The sequence below is a fragment of the Heterodontus francisci genome, chromosome 37 (genome assembly GCF_036365525.1).
Source record: "Heterodontus francisci isolate sHetFra1 chromosome 37, sHetFra1.hap1, whole genome shotgun sequence".
Taxonomy (NCBI): Eukaryota; Metazoa; Chordata; class Chondrichthyes; order Heterodontiformes; family Heterodontidae; genus Heterodontus; species Heterodontus francisci.
This window is the reverse complement of record NC_090407.1, coordinates 27,239,923-27,261,318: the sequence shown is the minus strand read 5'-3', so window position 1 is coordinate 27,261,318 and position 21,396 is coordinate 27,239,923. Positions and strand designations below refer to the sequence as shown.

The window sequence follows — 21,396 nt, the reverse complement described above, 5'->3', positions numbered from 1 at the left end:
GACCTAGGCAACTGAAGGAGCAGCCACCAATGGTGGAGCGATTAAAATCAGGGATGCACAAGAGGCCAGAATCAGAGGAACGCAGATATCAAGATTAAGAGAGAGGGAGCTGGCTATCTGCTATACTCTTTAGTGTAGCCGTGTACAGGCACAGTGGGCCGAATGGCCTCCTTCTGTGCTGTAAAATTCCATGATTCTAAGCTACATTTGTGGCTCACTTTGGTTGTTTTCCTGAACGGACAGTTTAATGCACCCTCCTGACATGGCTGAATATTTTATCTTATTTCACAGGAAATTCTTCACTTTGTTGACTCCTCTTCAAGTGCTGGGTTGATTTTATTGACACAACCTGTGCCAGACACTCTGCAAACTCTTGAGTCTAGCAGTAATTTTCCGGGCCTGTGATGTGTTTCACAGCGTCGGGCAGCTAATTAATGCTTGCTACACGCTGAGATTATTCTCTGTGCCTCTGATACTCATCATTCCCTTCATAGTCCTGTCCTTCTCTTGGAGCTGCTGAGCTTCCTGGAACAGAGGGCACTGAGTGACATTTTTAATGAAGTGTTATGTTTTGACGTTGCTTCTCCTCCTCAGTCCACCTCTCGGCAGCTTGCTCTGCTCTGCAGGTGGCCTGTTATGTTGTTTCTCATGGCTCTTTATCCTCCTTCCAATTAGCCTCCTGCCTCTGCCTAATGAGATCTTGATGCTATCACTTATGCATTCTATCAGTTAATTGTGTTAAAAATAGCCGGTATACCTTGTGCTGCATAATCACATTGTTAAGTAAAGCACAGCAGGAAACAGATTAGAGTCTGAAAGTTTACTAAATATTCAAATACTGACAACATGAGGGAATGGGGTCATTTTCATCTTTGTACCCATCATAGAAACAACATTTGGAAAAACTGCAAGGCAAAATTGCCACAGTAAGTGAATCAATGTACAATATTTGCATTTATAAAACATCGCAGTGAAACATCAAAATGCTTCACACAATGAATTATTTTTGAAGTGTGGTCGTTATTGTCACAGCAACTGTCCTGAACCATCTATGCCCCAGAAATGCCCATAAGATAAACCATCAGTTATTGGCTGAGGGAGGTATGTTGCCCAGGACACCATGAGAAGCTCCTCCTCTTTAAGTCATGCCAAGGGCTGAGCTACTGGTAGAAGGTCCCTTGATTTATTCACTCATCCAGAAGATGGTACTTTACAATGCAGTATTCCCTCAACACTGCACTGGAGTGTTGGGCCTTAGGCTGTGTGTTTGAAATGTTTTGTAGGATTCAAAATCCCAAAACCTTGTAAGTCAACCGTGGGAATCCTGCTGCTGAGCCAAGTTGACACTCAGGTCAGAAAACCTGCAGCACTGATCCAGTCGTCTCGTCACCTTTGCTGCAACACATCAGCCAGAAAGGAGAGAGCCTTTGAAAATCAAAGAGAATAATTCCCGATTTTGGGGACCGCTGTCTTCCTGGCCATTATTCATCCCTCATGTATCACTAAAATAGTTTATTTGCTGTTTATTACATTGCCAACTGAAATCTTGCTGCGATGTGTATTTTTGTCCAGGTTGATGCAGAGTGCACATCACACGGTTCAAGAGATTGGTGCTTCTTTTGTTTGGCTAACTGCATATGTTAGAGGTACTGGTGTACATGCCCAGTTTCTGGGGAGCAACAGGGGTTGGGGATTGGAGTACTCTGATCCTATTCTAGTGATGAATCCAATTTAAAGTACTATTTCAGTGCACTATCCATTATTTTCTTAAAAGCCCTTCTTTTCCCACTTGATATGTTACACACCTTCCTGACATTTTGGAGTCTTCCCCTCATTACTTGCGAATACTTCCTTTGTACAGTGAGCTGACAACAGTGGTCCAAAGGCAGGAGGGTTGCCAAGTCTGTTTGGATGTATTTCTGGAAGTACCATCCCCTACCTCCAATGGCTGTAATGCCAACACCACCATCTCATCAATCAAGAGACAAACTCTTGAAGAAAAATCACGAGATTCGGTATAAAAATCATGAGCTGCTTTTTTTTTCAAACAATATACCAATCTAGATTAACAGTTGGTTTATATACCTCGTCAGTGGCTTATCTAATCTTGAACAGAGCTCTCGTCAGAGCTCTTTACAAAAACGATATTACTGCATCTGAAAATGCTTCACAGAAAACGTTAAAAAAAATCCTGCCTGTTATTGCCATATTGCTATACATCTCAGTTTAAGGTTACGATGAACATAAGTGACAAGTGCGATAGTGTTTAATTTTATAAGTTTCCATTTGTTTCAATGTTTAGCTCATTTTTACTTGTGCCCCTCTAAAAAAAAAAGGGGCATGCTTGTTTGATGGGAGGATCTCAGTGTCTCCTTATTGGTTTATTCCAAAAAGCAACAAGAAAGATCTTATGCAACTTCAGCTACAGTAATGCATCCTTAGTATTGCATGTGGTGCACTGCCCCTTTAAGAATTCCAAAGGGTTGGGGGAAGGGAGGAATTGAAAGAAAACCCAATAGAGCTGGTCCCGCCTTCTTTTGAGCAGCCATCACTGATTGGTCAGCACAGACGTCAGTTGAGGCATTGTGGTACTGAGACATCAGCAACATGTGGACTTGACTTCCAGTGAGGGTGCGAGGCTGGTGGAGAAATGGCTGCCATGTTTGATTGTGGAGCACTTCACTCAACCAACTATCCACCCTTTGTCCCTCGGCTTAATTTTATTTGTTTTAATTCCCCAGCGGGGTAAAGAGAGAGGACCCCAGTTACTTGTTCCCGTTCATTACTAGTGGCAAAGAGAGAGATGTGCCAGGGCCAAATGCTTCATGTAAATCACACAAGTGTAAAACAAAATCCTGAGATTTGAGAGTTCTATTGCGAGATCATGAGTGGGGCTTAATTTTACTTAGAAATCGCGTCACTCGCGATAAATTTGCGAGAGTTGGCATGGGCCCTGCACAGTCAAACGTTTCCCATATTTCAATAACTAATAACAAAAAGCACTTAAAGAAAATGAAAAAGACCTCACCATTTTTAATTTTTAAGGATTTAAATTTTTTAAGAATTTCTCTCCTGAGTTTGCTCAGAGCCGTGTCCAGGAAATTAATCTTCAATTCCTGGAGACTCCAGAGCAATCCTGGAAGGTTGGCAATCCTAATAGCGATGAGGAGTTATTGATTTTCAAACAGGTTAGCCATTGCTCAATTGAAGCAACAATAGGACAGCCACGTACACAAGAGCTCCTGTTTCCCAAGGGTCCCAGGTATCTGCTACTCTCTGCTTATCTCATTCCTCTTTAAAATAAATGGCCTGTTACGCAGCTCACCACTGAGCTATAATTACTCCGTGAGCATTGGTGCCATGTTTTTGAATGTTCTGTGTTCTACCTGTTAGAAAGCTTTAACCTATTATTAAATGAGACTAATGTTCTAAGTTATTGGATAGGCGGAGCAGCTGCTGCTGGTGACAACCCCGTCTTCGGCCTTGGTTACTGTTTCCCTGCCAAGTTAATCATTGTCACAGACATCAAGGGTCAGTAGTAGTTAAAATAATGAACAGCACCAGTTTATCAGGCCCGTGAGCCTCCGAAAAGTTAATATTTATATATAAAAATTTTGAGACATGTCCTTTGAATTTCAGGTGTCACATTTTGTTACTCTGTTCCCTAGCCACCTACTACAACCCCCTCCCTGGCCACTATCTGAGGCTGAACCTTGGCATCCTCTTGGTCCCTGAGCTGAGCTTCGCACCACATATAGTCTCCGTCATCCTGACTGCCTACCTCCACATCTGTAGCATCACCCATTTCCACCCCTACCTCAGCTCATCAGCTGCCAAAACCCTCATCCATGCCTTTGTTGCCTCTGGACTTGGCTATTCCAATGTTCTCCTGGCCGACCTCTCACCTACCACTCTCTGTAAACATAAGCTCATCCAAAGTTCTGCTGCCCTTATCCTAATCGGCACCAAGTCACTTAAATCCATCTTCTGCTCGCAGGCCAATATAGGCTCCTAGTGTGACAACTGCTCAATTTTAAAATTCTCATCCTTATTTTCAAATCACTTCATGGTCTCGCCCTTCCCTACATCTCTAACCTCCTCCAACATTACAACCCTTGAAGATCTTTGCGTTCCATCAGTTGTAGCCTCATGCGCATCCTTGAAATCCTTTGCTCCACCACTGGCGGCTGTACCTTCAGCTGCCTTGGTCCTGAGCTCCAGAATTCCCTCACTTAAAGGTCTCCGCCTCTCTATCTCCCTCTCCACCTTTAAGCTGTTCCTTAAAACCTACCTCTTTGACCAAGATTTTTGCCACCTGCACTAATAATGTGGCTTTGTATCAAATTTTATCTGATAACGTTCCTGTGAAGCACCTTGGGACATTTTACTTTGTTAACTACATTTCAAAAGCAATTCATTGGCTGTAAAGCGCTTTGGGATGTCCGGTAGTCATGAAAGGTGCTATATAAATGCAAGTCTTTCTTTTATATAAATGCAAGTTTTTGTTGTACTGTACCACACTTAAAAGAAAGTCTAAAAAAATAAATGAGAAAATGGTTGCTGCAGTCACTTAGATACTGGCCTTTCATCTTTGGGACTTGGCTTCAATTCGAGCTTTATTTAGTGCCTTTAATTGGTGTGATATATGTCTTTTCGGTTCCATTCACCCATTACCCTGTGCTCGCTGAGTTACATTCAATCCCGATCTACTCAACTTTCAAATTCTCATCCTTGTGTGTGAATCCCACCAATGGACTCACCCCACCCTATTTCTGTAACCTCTTCCAGCCCTACAACCCTTTGCGTTCCTCTAATTCTGACCTCTTGAGTATCCACAAATTCCTTCACCCCACCATTGGTTACCATGCCTTCAGCTGCCTAGGTCCCAAACTCAGGAATTACCTCCCTAAACCTCTCCGCCTCCCTACCTCTTTCTCCTCTGAGATGCCGTTTAAAACCTACCTCTTTGACCAAGCTTTTGGTTACCAGCCCTAATGTCTCCCTCTTTGGCTCGGTGTCAATATGTTTGTCTGGTTACGGTCCTATCAAGTGCCTGGGGATGTTTCGTTAGGTTAAAATGCACTATATAAAAATGCAAGTTGTTGTTAGGGTCCTATGTGAAATGAGTTGGGCAGTCTCAATCCAGTTTCCTTTGGGCATAGGTCGATAGTACAAAACTGTCCTAAGTTGGCACTAATTGGCAATGTCATTCAGATTGGCCTGTGGTTGGTTGGTGCGAGAGGTGGAAAAGATGGCACACTGATGCAGTAGAGGGCGCTCTTCTGAGCTTGAGGCAGAGGCATGGTGTTGGGGAAAGAGAAAGGGAAACTTAAAATGAGCATCTAGGTGTGTTATTGATCTTGGAATGCATGTGCATAGTGCTGACGGCCTGGAATTAGAAGTGTCTCAATCTTCAGCATCCTAATAAACACAAACAAAACGAGCAAGAAAACAAATCATTTCCTGCTGGTTTCAAAGCAACATCCCAATAACAAAATAATATTCTCTAACTGAGCTCAGAATGCATGAAGAACAATTTTTCTCCACTTCACTGCAGGCTCTGCTTATTTATAGCACACAGGTCCCTTTTAGCAGCAGAATAATACTTTGTTAAAATATACGATATAATGCTCCTGGGTTCTGTCCTTATGAAATGCCGTGAACAATGCCGCAGAAGATCTGCTAGCCTATAGGGAAGTGTTTAATCATATTTTAAAACTATTATTTTACCCTTTTATTACCACCAAAAACAGATTAGCTGGTCAATCATCTCATTTACTGTTTGTGTGCTCGCAAAATGGCTGCCACGTTAGTCTGTGTAACAGCAGTCATTGCAAAGTACTTCATTCTTTTAGTGCTGTATCTCTAAACTAAACTAAACATTATATGTGAAGCCCTTAGAGAATTTTTTTTTAATTCATAGGATAAAGGCATTGCTAGCAAGGTCAGCATTTATGCCCATCCCTTGTTGCCCTTGACAATGTGCAGGTGAGCCACCTTGAACCGCTGCAGCCCATCTGATGAGGGTGCTCCTACACTTGTTAGATAGCAGGATTTTGACCCAGCGACAATAGCAATATATTTCCAAGTCAGGATCATGGTGTGTGACTTGTAGGGGAACTTAGAGATGATGGTGTTCCCACGTGGTTGCTGCCCTTGTCCTTCTAAGTAATGGAGGTTGCAGATTTGGGAGCTGCTTTGGGAGTTGTCTGAGAGGTGATATGGTTTGAGGCCTGTGCTGGTGATGGGTCTGTACTGTGCTGTGAAGCCTGCATTGGTGACAGTCCTGTGCTATGATACATGGCCTGTGCTATGTTATGAGGCCTGTGCTGTGGTTTCAGGATTGTGGTGGCGATGGGCCTGTTCTGTGCTGTGAGGCCTGCTTTGGTAAGGCCTGTGTTTGGCCTTTGGTGATAGGGCTGTGCTGTGTTATGGGGACTGTACTTTGGTGTGAGGCCTATACATTAATAAACTGATTCGTTATGATGTGAGCTCCATTAAAATGACCTGTTTCTCATTTGCAGGCATGGATTGATGCAGGAAAGTGAGAGATTTGGGCAGCTATGTTATGTACAACAGGGCTCACTGGGACATAATCACACTGGTGACAATGTTCTGGGATACACAGAGGATGAAACCACCAGAAAATACAAAACAGGAAGGGTGAGTACAGTGAGGCTAGAGTTGGACCAGCAGCTGCCTTCAACCTGAGGCTGAAAAATCACCAAATACACTGCAGAATTTCACAACTTCATTATTATTCTTTATTACTCGTGGAGGACAATAGGTGTAAAGACATGAAGTTTAGATGATGTGGCAGAGGTGTTGTCACTTAATGTCTGATGCACTAACTTTTTGCCACCCATTTTCCCCCTTCTCCTGAAGGCACTGATTCGTACTGGGGTAGAGTTCCACTGGTGTCGGGCACCCTCTGGTACCTCACCGAAGAGGCCATTCTTCATTTGTGAGCCTAAACAGTGAGTAGTGCCAGGGTATTTGACTATTGGGGTCATCAGAACCAAGCCTGATCCGATCCTCAAAATCTGTGAGGGGTGCGATCCTGCCAGTTCCGCTGGGACCATGCCTGCTGCAGGACACCAGCACTCACCCCGCTGAAGTTCCAGCCTCTGCTCTTCTCAAATCCTGGCCTCTTGCTCAGCCCCGATTTCCATCACCTCACCATTGGTGGCCATGCCTTCAGCTGCCTAGACCCTAAACTCTGGAATACCCTCCCCAAACCTCTCCGCTTCTCTGCCTCTCTGTCTCACATTTACTCTTTTAAGACGCTCTTTAAAACCTTCCTTTTTGACCAAGCTTTTGGTCACTTATCCTTTTATGTGGCTCAGTGTCAAATTTCATTTGATAACGCTGCTTTCAAGCACCTTGGAACATTTTCCTATGTTAAAGGCACTATATAAATGGATGTTGTTATTGTTCAGGAAGTTATGGGATGGAGCCTGAAGGAGCGTCATTTAGCTTTGTGTAGAGAGGGTTGCATCTGTGGTGCCCCCAACCCCCCGCCCTCCCACTTTTACCAGGGATCCCAGTAACCCTAGCATAAGGTGTCCAGCCCGGCGGGTATAACCAGGACATCCCCCACCGCAAGGAAAGCATTAGTTGCAGTCCTAAGTGTCATGCATGTCAGAGAACATATTTTTTCCATTCCATCCCAATCTTTGGGTGGTCAAAGCACCTCCCTCCACTGGGGGCCTTTTGCACCTTTCTGGAGGCCTCATCTTGTGTGACAAAACATCCACTGAACACACGCCGGTCCCAATGAGGCCATCAAAATGGGAATTCGGGGAGTGCCCACCCTTAGCCCTGCACCCTTCACATCAGTGACCTTGTGTTGTGTAGTTTGAGGCTGCATCTCCAACCAAGGCTATTGGAAACTCCAGTGTAAGGCCGAGACCAGGTTGCAGCAGAATTTCTGGCTATTCTGCTGGACTTTACCATTGATGTCTGCTGAGTCAATTTGGGACATTGTCCTTATCTGACATCCACACATGTACATTCAGGCAGAGATCACTGTTTAGTAACCAGCAGGGAATCCTGATATTTACCTCTTCATGTCCCAACTAAGGCCAACTGTAGCACCCCACCACTGCCCAGGCTGGGAATGACTGACTCACATCGCAGCGCTCTGGATATTTACCACTGGGTGGGCAGGGGATCAGACCACTTGTAAAATTCAATTCCATTCCATTAACATTTGGGATTCAGTACCCACTGGATTTCTCAGCCTTCATACTGGAAGACGCTGAGTGACTTCTAAAAATTTGGAGGGCCGCAGGCTGGAATGGAGGTTGGGGTGGAATTAGTTGTCGTCTGTTTTAACAATGGAGCTCAGGAGGCTGTTTCATATCTCAAGCTTTATTCCAAAATACCAGCTCCTTTCTCTGAGTGCCTGCAGTTTTAATATCAGCCTCATCTCTGATCACTGGGGGCTGATGGGAAGCTGCACTGGACTACTGGGGGCCTCAGCCACAGGAAAGATGTATAACAGGTGACTGATCTGATGTTATCTGTCTTACACTACATACCAACATGAAAATGACCCCATCATGCGATACTTGATTGATGATTTCATCAACGCAATCAAGCATTTTTGAGTTCCATTCTGAAAAGATTAACTATTGGAAAGCAGGTGCGGATAACAGGTGGGAACAGGATTGTGACATTCCCGCCCCCACATGAAGAATGTGCCCCCCTGGGTGAGGGTGCCCAGTACCTGTAGAAAAATACCACAGGGCGAGTCAGCTCCTTCGGCAGCGGAATAACGGGCAAACGTGACAGGGAAAAATTCTCCTGTATTCTGTTCTGTTTCATGCATGAATATTTTTGTTTCAGCAGCGGGTAATCAGCACTCACTCGCTCGCTCGGGCAAAGAAATAGGAGCTGGATTTTTTTGGGGGGTCAGGGAGTGGTGCACAGTCAGGAGGGAGTGGTGCACAGTCAGGAGGGAGTGGTGCACAGTCAGGAGGGTGTGAGGTGCAGTCAGGAGGGAGTGAGGTGCACAGTCTGGAGGGAGTGAGGTGCACAGTCTGGAGGGAGTGAGGTGCACAGTCAGGAGGGAGTGAGGCACAGTCGGGAGGGAGTGAGGTGCACAGTCTGGAGGGAGTGAGGTGCACAGTCAGGAGGGAGTGTGGTGCGCAGTCATGAGGGAGTGTGATGCACAGTCAGGAGGGAGTGTGGTGCGCAGTCAGGAGGGAGTGTGGTGCGCAGTCAGGAGGGAGTGAGGCACAGTCAGGAGGGAGTGCGGCACAGTCAGGAGGGAGTGCGGCACAGTCAGGAGGGAGTGAGGTGCACAGTCAGGAGGGAGTGTGGTGCGCAGTCAGGAGGGAGTGTGGTGCACAGTCAGGAGGGAGTGAGGTGCAGTCAGGAGGGAGTGTGGTGCGCAGTCAGGAGGGAGTGTGGTGCACAGTCAGGAGGGAGTGTGGTGCACAGTCAGGAGGGAGTGTGGTGCACAGTCAGGAGGGAGTGGTGCACAGTCAGGAGGGAGTGTGGTGCACAGTCAGGAGGGAGTGTGGTGCGCAGTCAGGAGGGAGTGTGGTGCACAGTCAGGAGGGAGTGAGGTGCAGTCAGGAGGGAGTGTGGTGCGCAGTCAGGAGGGAGTGGTGCACAGTCAGGAGGGAGTGTGGTGCACAGTCAGGAGGGAGTGGTGCACAGTCAGGAGGGAGTGTGGTGCACAGTCAGGAGGGAGTGGTGCACAGTCAGGAGGGAGTGTGGTGCGCAGTCAGGAGGGAGTGTGGTGCGCAGTCAGGAGGGAGTGTGGTGCACAGTCAGGAGGGAGTGAGGTGCAGTCAGGAGGGAGTGTGGTGCGCAGTCAGGAGGGAGTGAGGCACAGTCAGGAGGGAGTGAGGCACAGTCAGGAGGGAGTGAGGTGCACAGTCAGGAGGGAGTGTGGTGCGCAGTCAGGAGGGAGTGTGGTGCGCAGTCAGGAGGGAGTGTGGTGCGCAGTCAGGAGGGAGTGTGGTGCGCAGTCAGGAGGGAGTGAGGCACAGTCAGGAGGGAGTGAGGCACAGTCAGGAGGGAGTGAGGTGCACAGTCAGGAGGGAGTGTGGTGCGCAGTCAGGAGGGAGTGTGGTGCGCAGTCAGGAGGGAGTGTGGTGCACAGTCAGGAGGGAGTGTGGTGCACAGTCAGGAGGGAGTGTGGTGCAGTCAGGAGGGAGTGAGGTGCACAGTCAGGAGGGAGTGGTGCGCAGTCAGGAGGGAGTGTGGTGCGCAGTCAGGAGGGAGTGTGGTGCGCAGTCAGGAGGGAGTGTGGTGCGCAGTCAGGAGGGAGTGGTGCGCAGTCAGGAGGGAGTGGTGCGCAGTCAGGAGGGAGTGTGGTGCGCAGTCAGGAGGGAGTGAGGTGCAGTCAGGAGGGAGTGAGGTGCGCAGTCAGGAGGGAGTGTGGTGTGCAGTCAGGAGGGAGTGAGGTGCGCAGTCAGGAGGGAGTGTGGTGCACAGTCAGGAGGGAGTGGTGCACAGTCAGGAGGGAGTGTGGTGCGCAGTCAGGAGGGAGTGTGGTGCGCAGTCAGGAGGGAGTGTGGTGCACAGTCAGGAGGGAGTGGTGCACAGTCAGGAGGGAGTGTGGTGCGCAGTCAGGAGGGAGTGAGGTGCAGTCAGGAGGGAGTGTGGTGCACAGTCAGGAGGGAGTGTGGTGCACAGTCAGGAGGGAGTGTGGTGCACAGTCAGGAGGGAGTGGTGCACAGTCAGGAGGGAGTGTGGTGCGCAGTCAGGAGGGAGTGTGGTGCGCAGTCAGGAGGGAGTGTGGTGTGCAGTCAGGAGGGAGTGAGGTGCGCAGTCAGGAGGGAGTGTGGTGCACAGTCAGGAGGGAGTGGTGCACAGTCAGGAGGGAGTGTGGTGCGCAGTCAGGAGGGAGTGTGGTGCGCAGTCAGGAGGGAGTGTGGTGTGCAGTCAGGAGGGAGTGAGGTGCGCAGTCAGGAGGGAGTGTGGTGCGCAGTCAGGAGGGAGTGGTGCGCAGTCAGGAGGGAGTGTGGTGCGCAGTCAGGAGGGAGTGTGGTGCGCAGTCAGGAGGGAGTGTGGTGCGCAGTCAGGAGGGAGTGAGGTGCAGTCAGGAGGGAGTGAGGTGCACAGTCAGGAGGGAGTGTGGTGCGCAGTCAGGAGGGAGTGAGGTGCAGTCAGGAGGGAGTGAGGCACAGTCATGAGGGAGTATGGTGCGCAGTCAGGAGGGAGTGTGGTGCGCAGTCAGGAGGGAGTGTGGTGCGCAGTCAGGAGGGAGTGTGGTGCGCAGTCAGGAGGGAGTGGTGCGCAGTCAGGAGGGAGTGGTGCGCAGTCAGGAGGGAGTGGTGCGCAGTCAGGAGGGAGTGTGGTGCGCAGTCATGAGGGAGTGGTGCGCAGTCAGGAGGGAGTGTGGTGTGCAATCAGGAGGGAGTGAGGTGCACAGTCAGGAGGGAGTGAGGCACAGTCAGGAGGGAGTGTGGTGCACAGTCAGGAGGGAGTGAGGTGCACAGTCAGGAGGGAATGGTGCACAGTTGGTGGAGCGGGGGGATGGAGATTAAGTGCACTGTGGGTTTTTCTAGAATTAATTGTTCTCATCTGATTGGAGAGTTCATCCTAACCAAATAACCAATAATACCACATGGTCAGTAATCACCAACACTGCACACACTTTAACAATCATGCATTCTTCCAGAGCCAAAGCTGCTCGACAGATAGACAAACAGGCAGGGTAGTAGATAAACAACAGACTAGTAGATACACAGGCAGACAGGGATGACAGGTGAATAGAGAAAGAGGTAGATAGATACAGCAAGAAGAACAGGGAGAGAACAGACGTCAATGGCGATTCAGCATTAGGCATGCAAAATAGCAATAGTTAGTATATTTTGGTGATAAGATGTAAATGTGGGGCCTCTCCAGCAAACTCTGACAGACATTTTCACTTTCCATGTGAGCAATAAATATACTGACAGTTGTGGGTGGGCGGACAGTTATTACCCGCAACCCCCTCCGCCGTCCAATCCCCCTTTCCAACAATTTTACCCACAATTTCTCCTGGTCTGCATATTCCTTCCTCAAAACCAGTTATCTAGCAGTTATCTCAGTGCTATTTGTGGGACCTTGCTACAAACAAGTTGGCTGCTGTGCTTACCACCACAACGACAGTCACTGCACTTCAAACCCATGATAGGCGAGGAGTTGATGGACATTTCTGAGCGATGTGCTAAGGTGCTGTGTAAATGCAAATCCTTTTTTCTTCTTACACCCAGGGATCAATGGAGTCAGTGAAGGCATTTGGTGGAAAAGATCTCGGTTTCCACGAGGGCTACACCTCCCATCCGCGGGGAGACTCCGAGGATGCACTGTCCAGACCAGCATGCAGCTCTCTCCAGACCTTCACTGGGATAGAGGTTACCAATGTGTAGAACAGAGCTGGGCACTGAGGGCTGCTGGAGGGAGTTAACCAACAAGGAAAAACCTTTCAAAATAAGCTGGCCTGTCAGAACATCAGAAGGAAAATTGAGGACTTTCCAGCCAAGTGGACAGAGGTTTTTTTTTGATGTTACGGGTTGGGTCACATTTGTCTCCAATTGGCTGTCCCAACTGTTCTGGGAAAGCTAATGAACGCCAACTACCTGGAAAGCTGCCTCTTATTAAGCAGGTGGAGTCGGTGTCACCCATTGGTTTACTGTGCCCCAGGATGAGGGGGTTTGGTTCCATTCTGAAACCAGCTTTCTCATGTTGAAGGTCTGACTTGCGATTGGATGTTTATTTAACTGAATGTAGGGGGAACAGAAAGTGGACATTGTGCTTACTCTAACATTTATCCCACAAATGTAACTTTTTGTTTAGATGGAGGTGAGCTAACCTTGCTCCTAATTGTGTTCCCTAAAAGATAGGGTTATATATCAGAGATAAACCTGCCATTCACACATTAATGGGGGATGTTGAAGTAGCTAGATCCAGGGGGCAGGCATGATGTTGTACTAACTCTGGCCTACTGTACCATAGCACCAGCAGCAGCAGCTCTGCATTTGTTACTGCATCATTCACCTGCAAAAAGCAATCAATGTTTAAAAGGGAAGGAAAGTCTGGAGGACTTTTACTTCAATGCATTTCCTCTTTTTATATAAAAGAATTATAACTGTTGACAGACATTCCAGATATGTCTCCCAGTTTGTTTCTAAATGTCAGTATTATTGCTGCCAATGGAGACCCTCAAGTGGGGTCCTCCTCCTTGCTGGGCTTCTGCAATGATGTGGGTTACATAGGAAGCCTGGGATTTTATGGGCCCCGAGACAGGATCGGGGGCGGGGGGTGGGGGGGGGTTGCACAGAGAATTGTGGCGGGCGGCCGGTGGGTGGAGGACCCATTGCTTCCCCATCACCAAGCGATCTTCCCGGGGGTGAGATAGGCTGACGACAGCCTCCCAGCCCAGAGGCAAATTGAAGCCCTTAAAGTGGCCTCTTAAGGGCCAATTAATGGCCTTTCCTGCCACCTCTGGAATTTTACCAGTGGCTGCGGGGGGGGGGGGGGGCCTTCGCCGCGCGGGGAGATCATCATATAAAATGAGGCACCTTCTTTGCGGGCTTGAGGGGGGGGTCCCTCCCTCGTGGGCAATTTGTGGCCCACAGATGACCCACTGGGAACCAATTCACTTTCTCCCCCTCTCCCCCGGACCGCAACATCACAACCCTCAACCCCCTCACCAGGGCCTTCTGGATTGGCCCCGGCGACCCCGCCTCACCTATCTCTTGTCTGGTGTTCCAGTGCTGGGCCTGGGTCCAAGGCCTCTGTAGTACCGGCGGTGGCCACTGCTCCCAGTGGCACTGCTGTTACTGCTAAGCAGATAGCCCTGTGATTGGCCGGCAGCTCTTGGAGGCGGGATTCCTGTCCTTAAAGTCTTTAAAGGGAAGGGGATCCCACCTTGTAAAACTTTGACAAAAATGACCAGAGGATCGCTCCAGGGGGAGGGGGGTTGACAGAAAAAGGCAGAGGCAGGGCTCCCCACACCTTTTCAGCCCGGTACCAGAGCCCCATCTCCAGCACAAAATCCAGCCCAAAGCGTCCCAAAGCCACTCCATGGCAAACAGAGCACGCGACTGCAAACCAACCTGAAGGTCACTCCCGAGCTGGATGACCCTGGGAGGCCACGCTACAGACGGGGTAGGGGGGGGGGGGGTGGGTGACATTCCCTGCCTGCAGTGTAATTTCCCAGATCTGGGCTGAGAAAGGCTGATTTCAACTTGCTCCCCCTGCTATTTTCAATGAGCTGCTCCAGAACCTTAGCTGAGAATGGCTGCCACTAGAGAACCTTGCACATCCATGTGTGGGGAGGGCCATATCGGGAAAGTATTGAACATGGAACTGACCAGCAAAAATCACCCACGTTCAGCGAGTTGAACCTAGCCAGGATACTGCCAGCCTTTAATGGGATTGGTCACCATTTGCCAAATATTGATATACAAATATTACAGCAACCCAGTCTGCTGAAAGGTGGAACAAATTGGGCTATTGGTTTGGACAGTTCAAAGTTGAAGCCTTGAGCTGAATTTGATAGGTCAAGACTCCTACAGTGTCCTAAAGGGTAAAGTGAGCCATACAGACCATGAAGCTCCCAGGTTCAGTGCCTGTTGTGTTCTGAGTTAGCTGAACCTAACTAGCCCAGCATCAGTTGGGATGTTGCATTTGCCCTTGGTGTCCATGGGGAATTTACTATCACCTATTTTGCTATGGAACAAAATCAGAATTACCCCCGGTAAGTGCTCAGAGGTGTGATCCCAGAGAATATGGCTGAAGAAATTAATGTGATCAACAGAAGCTACAATACATTTGAGTTGTTTAAGTCTATTTGGTATGCTTTGTTCGCTGTACGCCTACTGTATTTTCCTGGTTGAAGAAAGCAATAGGTTCCGAAAAAGAGTAGGACAGTTAAACATCTAAGTGAGTCCATCCTATAGAACAGTGCAGTAGGTTGTATATTTGAACGGTCTTACCCAGCTGTACACACGAACCAGGGAAAAATCCAAGTACCGTTTGTGCACTAATGATCGCTCATATTTCATAGAGTCATGTAACACAGAGTGAGGCCATTCAGCCCATTGTGCCAATGGCGACTGTATGAAAGAGCTATCTAATTAGTCCCGCTGCCTTGTTCTTTCCCCATAACCCTGCAATTTATCCTTTTCAAGTATTTATCCACTTCCCTTTTGAACGTTACTGTTGAATCTGCTTCCACCACCCTGTCAGACAGCGCATTCCAGATCAGAACAACTCACGGCATTAAAAAGAATTTCCCCCTTTCCCCTGTAGTTCGTTCACCAATTATCTCAAATCTGTGTCCTCTGGTTACTGTGCACCCATCCCGCTAGTGGAAACCATTTCTCCTGAATTTACTCTCTCAAAACCCTTCAAAATTTTGAACCCCTTCATTAAATCTTAACCTCCTCTGCTCCAACGAAAATGATCCCAGCTTCTCTCATCTCTCCACCTAACTGAAATCCCTCATCCCTGGTTGATTCCTTTAGCTAGAGAATCATGGCTATTTGGTTTGAGGGATTCTGGACACTCAAATAGCTCAGAACACAATCAGCTCCACTGCACAGGTTTATGTCAGGGCTGTCGGACACTTTGACCACGCTTACTTTGATTCTGGGCGAGTGGCATTGGTTTTCAGTTGAGATGGAGAGCCAAGTAGAAGTGAGTCATCCCAATTAGGGCTGGGAGTACAAATATTGTTCAACTCAGCTGGTTAGATTTAAAGCAGCTGCCAGTCAGTTGTAGAACAGCATTGTTAAACCAGTTGCAGAGAAGCACATTAGAGCAGAGAGCCCCTGGCTGATCTGGAGAGCAGCGGGCTGCAAAAATGGAAGAGTAGGGCAAGACTCGGCAAAAAGATAAACTTACAGAAAGCCATTCTGCGGTGGATTATATCTGTTAAGGTGCAGTGTCATCAGTACTAATACAGTTTGACAAACTAACAAACTACTCCAAATGGGTGCACTCCTGGATTGTAGAATCAAATGGTGTTTGAGCTGCTTGGCTGATGTATTTGAAAACAGCAGCCAGTCTGCCACTACCCTCTTCTATAACAAGGACAAGATGTGAACTGTTTTTCACCATTGGAGAATGTTAAACTAACTGTACTGATTTTATTTTGTATTCTGTGAATATTTGTTGAATAGAAAAAGGCAATGCTTTTTTTTAAATTTTAAATGTACTCACAAAGATTTTATATTATTTTTACGTGTTATATTATTTCAAATGTTTGACAGAAATCTAGGTTTCCAGTGTTGCCTTTTAAACGTTGCTGTTTTTTCCTCTAATCCGTTGCTGCTAATTATCATGGAAGGAATTTAGAGATGAAGGGGCATCTAAACACTCACTGATCCTCTGACAGTGATTGCTCGCAGGGTTAAACTCTTTTCTCCTGTTAAAAATTGCTCACCTCTTGGTCTGTTGAGTTTGACGAGGATTCCCAATTTAGGTTGAACATATTTCTGGAGGGGCCTCCAGCCCTCCCGCTGCACACTCCTGCCATTGGTCACTCAGCATGCTAATCCTCAAAATGCACCGCCTTCCCATGCCAATTAGGAAGCGAATAGACAATTTTTATTACCCTATTGGATAATTTGTCAGTCAGTCAAACAGACTTTTATCCCCCATGTCAAACATTTTTATAACCTGTAAACAAAAGTGTTCAAAGACATCTTTGTTAAAATGCCCCTCTAATTTTTGGTGGGAGCAGTATCCTGGAGATTAATCTTTAATTCCTGGAGAGCCCAGTGCAGTCCTGAAGCGTCGGCAACCCGAAATGTGACCCATGTGGAGGGGATGGAGACAGTTCTGAGGGGTTGGGATGAGTCTCAGATACAGGCACATTGTCTGTTGTACTGCCTGTAGTCATGATGGGTTGAGTTTTCTTGGGGGTGGGGAGCCGGAATGGTTGGCTTTACTTGATAATATCACCCAGAAAAAGGCTCTCCCCACCAGCACAGTCCAGCTCAGCAGTGGAACATTAACTGTAGTGATCAGCTTTGAGGTTCATTTCTCCCTGACCATATTATCTTAAAAACAGCCATTTCTGAGATTGGCCTCAATCTGACTTGTTACGTATGATTACACAGCCTTATTTAAAACCTTTTCTTCGGGCCTCATTTTCAGTATTTGATTATTTAATGTGTTCTCTTACCCAATATTTGTTACCCATGATGCTATTCATTCCCCTTAGAGCTGTGCGAATGAGGTCACAGGGCATGTGCAGACAACAGGCAGGCCTGAGGGTACAAAGTCACCAGAAGAAATGGGCCATCACTCCAGTCACTTAGTGGAAGGCAGTCTCCATCGATTTGACAGAGTGAGCAGTAGGGAGAGATGGAGGACGATTTACCTAACACCAGCGATGTCTTTTGACACTGTAACTGCCTGTATTGTCGGTGCTGGGCTGCTGAGGTGGAGAGAGTAACACGTGCTGGTGCAGTGAGGTGATTGCCCTTTTCAAGCTGTGCTTGAGGAAACACATTTGCTCTGGTCACTGTGACTGGTGATGTTTTAAGTACATTCAAGCTGACTTCCAAGGCCACTGTAGTTTTACTGGGAAAAAAATGAACAAAACCACAGTTTGCAATCCTTAAAACACTGGTAAAAATCCCAGAACCCAAAGCAATGAAAACAAGATTGTACTTTGTCAACTTTGTGAACCAATGGGCTATGGAGGGTGATGCCTAAAACGTGAGTAAGAATCCAGTTGCCCCACATTGTGAAAAGGGGTGACTTTATTCATTCACTGCAAATGATCCTGAGGGTTTCCTCCTTTTGAGGTAGGGCTAGAGAAATTGCTAGCGAATTGCTTTTGCCGAAATCTTCTTGAGCTGATTTACAAAATCATTACCCACAACAACCAGAACAATCACAGGAAGAGGAATAGATCATTCAGCCCCTCAAAGCTGCTCCACCACGCAATTAGATAATAGCTCTTGGGCACCTCAGTTCCACCTCCATCCCTGACTCTGTTTAGATGGTCTTTGCCCTGACTCTGGTACATGCTTTATTAATCCAGTAGAGCTTGACAAGGGCAGAGCAGCCAGTTCCTTATCCAACCTGACCAGGGAGGTAGGCAAGCATGGTGCTAACTCTGTGCAATTGTGAAGAAGGGTTTTGTTTCCATTCTGACATATTTCAAGAATTTGCATAACAATTCACGTTTAAAAACAAATTAATGGTGTCACCCCAATGGTTCTGGTGATAAAGGCGATTGAGCAGTACAGACTTGGAGACCCTGGCGTTCATCCCCAGTCAGTGCTCAGTTGTTAGCGGATCTCTGCTGAGGCAGCTCTGATTGGCCTCAGTACTCCAATGACAGGGAGGGGGAAATTGCTATCCATTGAACTGTGCTGCAAAGTGCTTGCATGGGATATGGGCTGAGGACAGAATTGGGCTCAGCTGAACAACCATTCTATGACTTTATAACCTACCCACATTCTCTGCCTAAACCCATGTGTGAAGAATGGCTGCTTGAGCAAGGTGTTAGAGGGCGTCTGGTGCCCATGGAAACTGTACCCCAGCAAAAGTCAGTACCTTCAGGAGAAGAGAGAAAATGGCCAAAAGATAAATGTTGGTTAGCTCATATTTCCTAAGGATATGTGAGACTGGTGGAGCAAATAAAGGGAGTCGACGATGCTGGTCAATTGGTGAAATGTAGTCATGTTCTGACCTAACTATTCTAATGTGCATTCATTACTTTGATATATGTGCAGTACTTCATGTAAATAAAAGATATATAAATACAAAGATAATGAATCGTGTTAGTCTCTTTAGACTCCATTTTATTTCGGGCGTGAGTGCGGAGTGGGAGGTGGGGCCAGCAACAAGCTCACATGGTGTACCGGTGTGAGGCCCAGGCTCTTGTAACTCTTGGGCCTCATCTGCAGCCTGGAGCCAAACTTCCTGTCCAAGCCCAGCTGGAATTATTACCTGGCTGGCAGGCAAGGGGGCTGCCACTGAGGACCTAAGGGATTGGTTCCCCAGTCATCGGGTTTTTTTTACTTCTATCATGGGATGTGAGCATTGCTGGCTAGGCCAGCATTTGCTGTCCATCCCTAGTTGCCCTTGAGAAAATGGTGGTGAGCTGCCTTTTTGAACCACTGCAGTCCATGTGGTGTAGGTGCACCCACAGTGCTGTTAGGATGGGAGTTCCAGGTTTTTGACCCAGTAACAGTGAAGGCACAGTGATACAGTTCCAAGTCAGGAAGGTGTGTGTCTTGGAGGGAAATGCAGGTGTTGTTCCAGTGGATCATGTTGGGGGATGATGGTGGGGAGGAGAGTTGGGAAGCAATCGTAATTGGGGAATGTGGGGGGAAGCCAGGGGCAGGAGAGGCCTCTGATTAAAACTACATCCGGTTCCGAATAACCTCATCAAACACCACCTTTTGGAAATTTGTGGGTCCCTTGACTGCCTGTGGTGAGTGGCGTGCAGAAACAGTCAGGGTGGATGTGAGGCTGTTTGGTGAGTCCATTGCTGCCTGGTCAGTTTTCTTAATCTTTTTGTCATTCTGATTTGCAATTTTTTTTACAATTTTGTTTTGGCAAAAAAAATTGTACAGACTTATGAGTGTGCAAAATTTGGTAACTCGTTGACACTGACCCATCATCTCTGGCTAGTTCCATCCAACCCACTACCTCATTGATTCTGACTACATAGTTAAGACCCAGCACCATGCGAATGTGGGCCTTGTCGCTGGAGCATGATGAGCACTTGGATCCTCGTTCAGCCCAATCTCCGTCCATGAACTCTACTCCAACCATGTCTGTAGCTGCCTGAGAGGATGGAACTGGCAGGAGACTCATAATTAAGAGGTCCAAGGACATTGGAACTAAGAAAATCTGATGACGTTACTGCAGTGATAGATTTTCATTATTATTGACAATTGTTCTGACTTTTAATCTGAATGAGAAGCTGGTGAACTGTGCAGTGTACTCACATGCGAAGTGTGCTGACTACCCAATGTTGCAACTAAGTCAGCACTAAGCTTTCTTTCCTCAGATACTGTCCCCAACCTTTTCAAAACTGCCAACCTCACACATCCGCTCATATAAACCATCCTCAAACCATCTGTCCATTCAAAATACCACCTCACCTCCAACTTCCCTGTCCTTGATCATGTTATTACCCCTTGATTCAAGCCCATCTTTATGGTAATTCCATGTTTGAATCTCTTCAGTCAGCTTTTCACCCCTGCCACAGCACTGTAACAGCCCTAATCAAAGTTACCAATGACATTCTCTGTGACAGTGGTCATGGTGCTCTATTGCCGCCTTCAGCCTTTGACCTGACTGATCACACCGTTCTCCTCCAATGCCTCTCTTCTATTAACCAGCTTGTTGGGACTGCCTTCGCTTGCTTCCACTCCTACCTATCCAATTATGGCCAGAGCATCTCCAGCAATGGCTTCTCCTCCCATCCTCACACTGTCCTCTATGGGCTCACTCAAATAGTCTATCCTTAGCCCCCTCCACTCCTCATCCGCATACTATTTTGGCAACATCATCTGAAGATATGGGACCAGCTTCCACATGTACAACACCCATCTCCACTGCATTTGTGTTGTCCAAATATTGAGTCTTGGATGAACCGGAATTTCCTCCAGTTAAACATTTGGAAAACAAAATCCATCACCTGTAGCCCCTATTACCAACAAGTGCTCTCACTATCTCCTACCCAGCCAAACTTACGTTCAACCAGACTGTCCACAACTTTGACATCCTACTCAATCCCGAACTGAGCTTCCAATCTCTCCATCACAAAGATTGCTTATTTCCATCCCTATCACTTCACCCACTTCCATTCCGTTTCAATCTCATGATACAAGCCTCATCCATGCGTTTGTCACCTCTCACCATCACACCTCCCCCCCCCACCCCCCCACCGGACTTGACCATTCCAATTCTCTCCTTGACTGGCCTCCCATCTTCCACACTCTGTAAACTTCAGCTCATCCAAAACTTGGTTGACTGTTTGTCCTGCAGCAAGTATCGTTCACCCAACACCCCTGACCTCACTGACCAACATTGGCTCCCAGTCTCCCAATGCCTCAGATTTAAAATCCTTGTCCTTGTGTTTAAATCCTTTCATGGTCTCATCCCTCACTCTTGTCCTCCACTAGTCCTACAAACTCCCGAACTCACCATTGCTTTGACTGTGGCCTCTAGCGGATCTCCCCGCTCCCTTTGCCCCACCATTGGCGGCTGTGTCTTCAGCAGCCTGGACCCCTTGCTTTGGAATTCCGTCCCTAAATCCTGTCACCTGTCCCTTTCCCTCTCCCCCTTTAAGACCCACCTTCAAACCCAAATCTTTATAGAGTCATAGAGTAATACAGCACAGAAACAGGCCCTTTGGCCCATCTGACGAAACTTTTGTTCACCCCTCCTAAAATCTCTTCCTTTGGCTTA

At 47.5% G+C, this 21,396-nt stretch overlaps 1 protein-coding gene across 1 annotated transcript in view; it reads left to right on the top strand.

Annotated features, from left to right (window-relative positions):
* The window catches only part of LOC137352023 (kazrin-like), a 64,778-nt gene extending 47,412 nt beyond the window's left edge, over positions 1-17,366 (top strand). Inside the window, exons 7-9 of the mRNA XM_068016998.1 lie at positions 6,525-6,663; positions 6,886-6,977; positions 17,180-17,366. Of these exons, the coding sequence (XP_067873099.1) occupies positions 6,525-6,663; positions 6,886-6,977; positions 17,180-17,276 (328 nt within the window). The 3' untranslated portion in view covers positions 17,277-17,366. The remainder of the gene's footprint in view (positions 1-6,524; positions 6,664-6,885; positions 6,978-17,179) is intronic.
* Positions 17,367-21,396: the final 4,030 nt, after the last annotated feature.